This window comes from Patiria miniata, unplaced genomic scaffold (assembly GCF_015706575.1).
Source record: "Patiria miniata isolate m_02_andy unplaced genomic scaffold, ASM1570657v1 HiC_scaffold_6, whole genome shotgun sequence".
In the NCBI taxonomy this organism is placed as follows: Eukaryota; Metazoa; Echinodermata; class Asteroidea; order Valvatida; family Asterinidae; genus Patiria; species Patiria miniata.
Window position 1 is genome coordinate 3,530,057 of NW_024037073.1, and position 9,148 is coordinate 3,539,204.

A 9,148-nucleotide genomic window follows, 5' to 3' on the forward strand; every position below is an offset into this window, starting at 1 on the left:
ACTGCTCTACCAAAAACTTCACCTCTGCTCAAGTTAGTTGAGCCAGCTGATCTTCCCTCCAACGCCTGGCTCGTTACTGTGGAGGGTTGGCGTTTGGGGAATCCTTGTTTACTCGTTGGGATGGGTTAAACGGCGAGGCCTCAGCCCAGTTGCAGTTGAAGCAGGTGGGCAGGCCTCTGTATACTCTTGGGTGGCTTGGGGTGACAGGAGTAGGGACACCTGGCCACATAACTGACTCAAGGCCTCCTGGGTGGCTTTCAACTGGCTGGCCTGCTGATCCAGCTGTTTCTGGAGACAGACCCCAGTGTCTTCAGTCTTTGCCTTGGTTGCACGGGCCTCTGTAACAGGTGGTAATGGGGGGCTCTCCCAGGACATGACCTTGTTTCTAAGGTCAGAAAACTCCACTCCTGGGTTCTCTTGAATGTACCGCCTGACCTCTCGCCGTAGAGACACATCGGCAAGGCCCGACGAAAACCTCTCGTTCAGGATGTCGTCTTTGTTTTCCAGGAGGGAACTGCCCTCGGGTGAAGCAATCTCCACCTTCCTCAGCAACTTGAGCAAGTTCAGGGAGAATTCTTGAATTGACTCTCCCCTCTCTGTCTGCGGCCATAGAAGTCTTCCCAGCGGGTAGATGGGGTCTCATGACAGGTGTACATGTATGTCTTGATGATGTGCTCGATTATCCTGTCCGCAGTGCTTCGCACGGAAGGGGGGCAGAGCCGAATCAATGCTCGTGCACCGCCGGTGAGATGGTCGAGCACCATCTGTGCACCCTCATCATCGGACACGTCCTTGGTTATAGCCGGCGCATGTCTTCCGCCCACTCTCGTACCTCCGGGTCTTTGTCATGGGTAGGCCTTCCCGCCAGCTTCGTTCCCCGGTCTAGAGGCACGACAACTATCTTGGGCATGCTGGCCTTCCCCTTCCCAGTCATGGCATCCAGCTTTGCCGCCAGGGACTTTACCTCCTCCTGTAGTGCCTCGCCATCGATGTTGTTGATCACCTCACCAACCCTTTTTTGTGTGTTTAACTTTTATCCTGTCTATGACGCTTGTGACCCGGATATTGGTTCTTTTTACAAGTTTATTTTAACAGCAACAAAAATAATAAGGGTTGATGGGTAAGTCTATAATGAAAAACAGAAAGGAAACAATAATAAGTAAACATCAAACTATGTAAAGTATATAACTACAGTAAACTAGAGTCTAAGAAATAGGAAAATCAAATCAAAGTTAATCAAAGTTAAATCAAACAAATTTCAAACTTATTGAATTCTTTCGTCAAAGAATAAAGGTTCCTGGGTGAGGAAAATACGCTCGTGAGTAAAATTATCAAGGAACAAGTTGTTTCTTAATCCACCTACTTAAATATTCACAGCAACTTTCGAGTCCAGGCAAGAACACTAAAACTCCTAGTCAGTGCTGCGCTCAATAACAATTTACCACAAAAATTAATACATACTAATGAGCTAGGGAGTAGCAATACTAGCAACCTTTGTGGTTTCCCTGTGCAGGCTGATGGTGCACTGATCTGATCACATAGCAATTACATGTACCAGCAGCTGTACACAACCCTACTCACACAGCACAGTATCGATATTATACCCACACATGTAGCTATGCCTATTATCGATATGCAACTTAAAACACAGATTCTACACTCAGCTATAAACCTGGAGTGGATGTTCCTAATTACTCTACCAGCTGGTGTACTCCAATACTCCTTCTTCCAAGATAAACCACAAGATTCAGTGCTGGCAATCTTAGGGTGTGGTCTAGATAGTCCATACATGTACATTCATTTTAGCTGCATGTTTTCTAATCAGGAGTAGTCCCCAAAGTTTGGTAAAATATTAAGCGAATAACTGAATAATAGAATTGCGAATTACAGAATTAAATATATCTCAACCACTATGAATAAGTGAACAAATAAGAATAAACCAAAGATAAAAAGTAACTAAACTTTAGCTTAAACTAGCTAGCAAAGAAATTTGCAAGAAGTAAAAGTAAATCAAATAGTAATAAATCTGTGTGTAGAAATTGTAGTAAATGCCAATGTTGTTGAATTAACCCGTGTTATTTACCAATCTTTCCATGATGACTTTATGTCAATGATGCCAGGGCTAGAAATCAATGAATAAAGTGAGGGATACTTCCTGTTTATGTTAATCAATCATCAAGAATAACATGACAAAAACTTAGCTCACTTACATGTGGACGAATCTGAATGCACTCCGACAAATGCTTTTGCCTTCGACAAGGTATGACGTTTTCTGATGTGCTCGCTTCTTCTGGTTCTTTTGTTTTGATCGCTCGGTGAATTCACCGAAGTTCCCAAGACTGCTTATCTTGCCTATTATCACAAGATCCTTTTCATCTGATGAGAGTGCAGCCATATCCAGACGACACCGATATATGAACTCGGGAGTAAGCTTTGCACTGCATGACTCGTAACCTTTCTTTGAATTTTCTTTTCGACGCGAAACACATTCACACTTAAAATTCTGAATCTTGTCCATTTCCGTCTCTACATCTGCAAGGGCGGATCCAGGGGGGGGCCAAAGGGGGCCATGGCCCCCCCCCCCCAAAACGAAATCAATTTTTTTTATTTTTTATGTGACATCGCAATAACGGCAGGCAATGAGTACACCACCATCTTTTCCTCAAAAAAAAACATTGGTTAAAGTGGTCAGAAATTGCCTCAGATCGCACCACAGAGCATCTAGAATCCAAAAAAATTTCGGGGCCCTTAAGCGGGCCCCGAACCCCACGCCGTAATTTTTTGGACCCACTTTTTGACATCGCAATAAAGGCAGGCAATGAGTACACCACCAACTTTTCCTCAAAAAAAAAATTGGTTAAAGTGGTCAGAAATCGCCTCATATCACACCACAGAGCATCTAGAATCCAAAAATTTTTCGGGGCCCTTAAGCGGGCCCCGAACCCCACGCCGTAATTTTTTGGACCCACTTTTTGGGGGGAACCAAACATTTTTTTTGGCCCCCCCCAAAATTGTGTTCTGGATCCGCCCTTGTACATCTGGATCAAGAAAGTCTACCTGCTGCATTATCTCATCAACCTCATGAACTCCTTGTTGGCCCAGTCCTGCCTCCTCTTCCCCATCACTTTCTGAATCATTAATATTCTGTTCCACATGCTGTGCTGCATTGTTATGGTTGTTTGCACCGGTGTGTGCTTGTACATGATCATGCAGACCTACATCACCTTCATCATCTGAGAACAAGTCTAAGTTATTCTCATCCTTCCCAGTCAATAGCACAACATTTACAATATCCTCACTGTTTTTATCATCGTCACTGCCATCTGAATCTGATTCTATGCCCGTATCATCCACGTAATAATCCTCAATGAGCTGGTTCCAAGATCCAACGGGTGCGGAGCCGACAAGATTCGCATCTGCGAGCTCATTCAAGGCCCGAGCGATGTTTTCTGCCCTGCTGCACATGGTGGCTTAAATTAAAATAACGTTCCTTGGAACAAAATTACAACACGAGTGCAAAAATCAGCAAAAATCGAAGCATAAAGTTGATAAATAACATGAGTCGGCTTTGATTCCATGGGCGCAGCCATTAAAATTTCCCACAATGCACTGCGCCGCGGCGCGCCGCCTGTACCACGTGAGCGATATTAGCGAATCAGTGAGCGCGTACCAACGCCATCGGCCTCAGTCTAGCAACAAGCAATGGGTTTGTTTACATTCTAAAAACGTTTTTGATTGGTTTGTCATGACATCACCGGGAAATTCTTGTTGATGACGTGCTAGGGCAATGCGCATGGTTTATTTTGGTACCGGTTGTATGGGGGTTTACTGTGCGATGTTTACGCGAAGAAGCCGATCATTAAGGCAATTTTTGCGGACATTTCTCTTTGTTTTACGGAATTCCTTTGGAGACCACCTCCATAAATCACATTTTTATGCACTTTAGGAATAATATCTTGTCACAAAAACAGGTTTGTACGAAAGTTTATGACTTTTATTATTAGTTTTTTATGATAACTCAAAATCGACCAGATAGAGGTTTCTAACACATTTTGCATTGTACTGTGTAATTAGGTCATGCGACATGCGACTGGTTTTGCCGTGGCGGGTCACAAATATGAATTGTAGACTAGTAATAATGAGAAATAAAGAATGATATGTAACTTACAGAACAAGGATGGGAAATGAGCACCGAGTTCTTGACTAGGACGACTGGAGCTTAGGAATAATGGGATGCTTCCACGATGATGGCTAAGAATGAAAATGCTGAAAGTTCATACTGTTCACACTGACCACACTGACCACATCTCAGGGTCTATGAACTCCAGTGGGTGGCTGTTACTAGGGCAACCAGTGGGCCTTCCTTGTACAATTGCGCTAACCTAGTCTTAAAGGGGCAATGCACTTAAAGTGCCTGGTCACAAAAATAAGATAGAAAAACGAAAAATGAGGGGTAACAAATATGATTGGGACACCAAATTTGCATATATACTTTTGTCTTCTCTGGACAGTTTTGCCATTGGTCTAATAATCATTCATTTGTTTAAGAGAGAAAATAGCTACTCATATTAAAAACGAGCAATTCACAATTTATTTTTTTTTATTTATTTATTTCATTTTCCGGGATATTACAAACAGTGAATCATAGACAAAACAATTACATATACAAATAACACTGAGTAGTAAACATAACAGAAAACATAATAGAAAACAACACCCAAAAAGCTCCCGCAGGATTACCCAAAAGAAACAAGTTTCTGTCGAGGGGCTCTCCAAACTAATTGGATAACAGTGATTAATACATTTAGGATAAAATTCATTAAATAAAATATTTATAAAAATTAAGCAGTTATGCAAAATATAATTAAAAATACAATTACAAATTAAAATAAGAGTAAATAAATAAATAAATAAATAAATAAATAAATAAATAAATAAATAAATAAGTAAATAAGTAAATAAATAAATAAATAAATAAATAAATAAATAAATATATAAATAAATTATATAGAATATAAATATAAATGAAATAAAATAAAATGAAATGAAAAAATAAATAGAATAAAATAAAATAAAATAAAATAAAATAAAAATACATGTAAAATGAAATAAAATGAAATGAAATAAAATAAAATAAGATTAAATTAAATAAAATAAACAAATAAATAAAATAAAAGCTGGCATACATGCTATGTCCAAATCATTATTATAATAATATTTAATAATAATATGCAGTGAAAGGGAGTCTGTTGAGCCGGAGAAACTTGATTTGTGAAAACATGAAGTCAGGATAAAAATATCTGGGGAGGAAAGCTCTAGAATGCATGAGAGATGGGGTCTAGACTGAACAGATGATCACGTAAAGAATTGATGAGAGGTTTGGAGGAACGTTCTAGGCAAAGGTCTCGGACATCGGTGGAAAGTGAATTAAAAAACCTGGGAAAGAGGGTGAACAAAGAAAATTTGACGCAGTTTGTCCGGCTGTACTGATGTTTGAAGAGGAGGGTGTGGGTTTTCCTAGTGTTGACCTGTGGAAGAAAATGTGAAGGAACAGAAATTTGATTGTAGAGACATTTAATGACAAAGGAAGCACTGAGGTATACAAGTCTGTTGTAGAGGGGAGGCAAGTGAAGTTTGGACAGGCGTTGTTCATAGGAAAGAGAAATAGCAACATTGTAATGGAAGCAAGATTTAGTGAAGCGACGTTGAATTGCCTCAAGGCATTGGATGTGGTTCTTCTGGTGAGGTAGCCAAACCGGCGCGGCGTATTCCAAGATGGGCCTGCAGAGTGAACGATATAATTTGAGAAGAACTTCAGCATTTTTTGATTTTACAGTGCGCCGTATGAAGCCAGCAAGTCTAGAACACTTGGCACGAACAGAATTTACATGTTTGGTCCAGGTTAGGTCGTTCGAAAGGATAACACCAAGATATTTATAAGACGTGACAACATCAAGAGGTTCATCGGAATCTGCAAAAAAGTAAGGGGTTAGCAATTGCTTTCTGGAGCGGGTGACATGCATAACTTTGCACTTGGTGGAGTTCAGTTGCATCTGATTATCAGAACACCATCTGGAAATAGAGTTGAGGTCATTCTGCACAATGGCTCTGTCATCATTACTTCTAATAATCCTGTACAAAACGGTGTCATCAGCATATTGAGGAAGAGAAGATTGAACATGGTTTGGTAAGTCAGCTGTGAAGAAATTAAATAATATAGGACCAAGGACTGAGCCTTGGGGAACTCCTGAAGTTACTGGTATCCAGTCAGATCTAGCGCCCGAAAAGATGACTCGCTGTTCTCTGTTGGAAAGAAAATTACTGATCCATGAAAGTGTGTTACCGCAAATTCCATATTGGTGTAACTTATGAAGGAGGATTGAATGGTCGCACTTGTCGAAGGCTTTAGACCAGTCAAGAAAGATTGCATCAATTCGAGGAGGATTGGAAACATCAAGAGCTCGGGACCAGGTGTCAAAGAGGGTGGTTAACTGAGTAGTACAGGAACGTCTGGGTTGAAATCCATGTTGGGAGTCGGGGATGATATGATGCTGAGAAGAATGGTCAAGTAGTTTCTTGCTTATAAAACCTTCAAGCATTTTACATGGAACTGAAGTAAGGGAAATAGGTCTATAATTAACAATGTGAGATTTGTCACCATGTTTAAACAAAGGAACAACATTTGCCTGTTTCCAGGTTTGGGGAACTACACTTGTTGAAAGACTAAGATTAAATATGTCAGTTAATGTTGGAACGATTGAAGTGCTGGCTAGTTTCAGAATTTTTGGAGATATGCCATCCAAGCCGGGGGGTTTGGATGGATTAAGTTTATCGATGGCCTTCATAACATCTGCTTGAGAAACATGAAAATTATGGAGAGGGCTAATACCAGGATGGGCAGCACAGGATTCGAAGTCTGGAAGATGGTAGGAAGATTGCTGTGGAGAAAAGTTACTTTGGAAATTCACATTGAAAGCATTAGCAATTGCACTTGGATCACAGAAGGTTTGGTTGTTGCAATTAAAAGTTGTATTTGATTGGTGCTTCCTCTTACCGTTTACAAAAGACCAAAAACGCTTGGGGTTGTCTTTACAATCTAGAGCTAAACTATGAACATAATCATTGTAGGAATTCCTTGTCAATCGATTAACCAGTGATCGTAATTCTTTGTATTTGTCCCATAAGTTGGCATTGTTCTTGTTCTTCACAGCACGTCTGTATGCTCGGTTCTTTCTTCTCGCCGCTTTGACTATGTCACTTGTAATCCATGGGGACCGGCGGTGTCCTTTGGAGGTGGCGATGGGAACGACATCCTTCACTGCCGCATGGACAAGTGATGTGAAATTGTCCCATGTCTCGTCTACGTCATCTTCAAAGAACAGCTGCCACGGAATACATTGTAGGGTCATCTGAAAATCATGTTTGTCGACCTTGTGGAATTGGTGGAAGGTACGGCGGAGAAACTGGTATTTGGATGTTGTGGAAATCTGGAAGTGAACAGAGTCATGGTCACTGTTGCCCAGACCAGGTTCTTTGTGGATATTCTGAGTCCAGCTTGGGTCATTACAGAAAACGAGGTCCAACATGGTATCGTCACCATGTGGATTTCGTCTTGTAGGGAAGGAGACCAGTTGAGACATGTTCAGGGATTCAATGATGTTAAGAACAGCAGCGGAGCGAGTGTTGAGAGATGGGGGGTTGTGTTCATCAGAGGATGCCGAGCAGGGTATTTGTAAATTAAAGTCACCAAGAAGGAGGATTGCTTGAAATTGGTGTGAGCAGGGAAGGATGCGGTTGATCGAGAAGGAAAGTGCTTCATCAAATCCTGTTGTTGAGGATGGAGGTCGATAGCAAGTCCCGATGAGTAGTTTGCCCTTGTTGTGTGGAAGAATTACTTGGACCCAGATGAGTTCACATTCTTTGAAGTTGGCTTGGATGTCGGAAGAGGGCTCAAATTCATCTCGTCGTGATGGCATTAGATTTGAGTTGCATGCAAAGAGCACACCACCCCCATTGCGATTTCTGTCGCGCCTGAATAATTGGTACTGTGAGGTGTCCAAAATTTCGGAGTCCATGATGTCAGGGCATAACCAGGTTTCAGTTATGCAAGCGATGTCGATGCGGTTGAGGGCCAGTTCTGCCTGAAGATTGAGGGTTTTGTTGACCACACTGCGGGCATTTAGCAGGACACAATTTAAACTGGTAGAATTGTGATGGTCATGGGGCTGGTAAGATGTTGAAGGACCTGGATTTGGTTGAATGTCTCCTGACCTGATGATTTGAAGTTGGAAGGTACAGTGGGAATTACTGTAGTACAGAATTCTCTGCCCATGGTACTTGGCATGTCCAGTCCTGGCTTTGACAGTTGATCCAGAAGGAACAAAGGGATCTCCATGACCACAACTGATGAATATCAATAGCAGTGTAGCCAGCAGTTGCAGCTTAGTGAGATAAACAGCCATCGCAACAATGGCATCTGGTACTCACGGTTCACTGGTCAGGAAGCTTCATGATGCAAAATGGCTTCACTTTTCAGTTCAGAGAAGCAAGAAATCCAAGATGAATTTCACAAAATAACTCCACAACTCTGATGAAATTGAAGTAGAAAATGGTCTTGAACGATCACTGACATTAGCTGAGTAGACTGGTGATAAAATCTCTGTTGGTTGGAACTCTGACCTTGCAAAAGCTTGTGACGAACGCAGAGCAGTATTTTGTGTCAACTGTCACTTGACTGATATTTTGGGAGCATATTCACAAAAGCAAAGTGTAGATTTTAAAAGACAAGTATTTTATTTGTTTTCACCTCTTATGCATTATTTCTTTACAACAAGAACAAGTTCATGACAAGAACAATACTGTTAACCTACAAAATCCACCCTATTGGATGGGACAGTAGGTTTTCACTTTGTACCCATCTCTCCCTCCCTCCCTCACCATCATCAGAAAGTTGTAGGAGGAGGAGTGCCAGGTTCTCTACATCATCATACCCAGGGAGATGAAGATGACTTGGTTTTATTAGTACATCTTGCAGGACAGGACTGATCTCTCCTGTTATCTGGTCCTCCTTGGTCACAACAGCATGCTTGGTACTGATGAGTCCATGGGGTCCACTTGAATATCACTCACGTCTGCATCTGTGCCCTCA

General features: G+C 41.4%; 1 protein-coding gene across 1 annotated transcript; it reads right to left on the reverse strand.

The window, feature by feature from the left end:
- Positions 1-5,315: 5,315 nt before the first annotated feature.
- LOC119742729 lies at positions 5,316-8,462 on the reverse strand. The gene is made up of 2 exons (XM_038218894.1): positions 7,152-8,462; positions 5,316-5,528 (listed from the first exon to the last, which is right to left on the reverse strand). The coding sequence occupies exons 1-2, from the start codon at positions 8,460-8,462 to the stop codon at positions 5,316-5,318; spliced, it is 1,524 nt and encodes a 507-aa protein (XP_038074822.1).
- Positions 8,463-9,148: the final 686 nt, after the last annotated feature.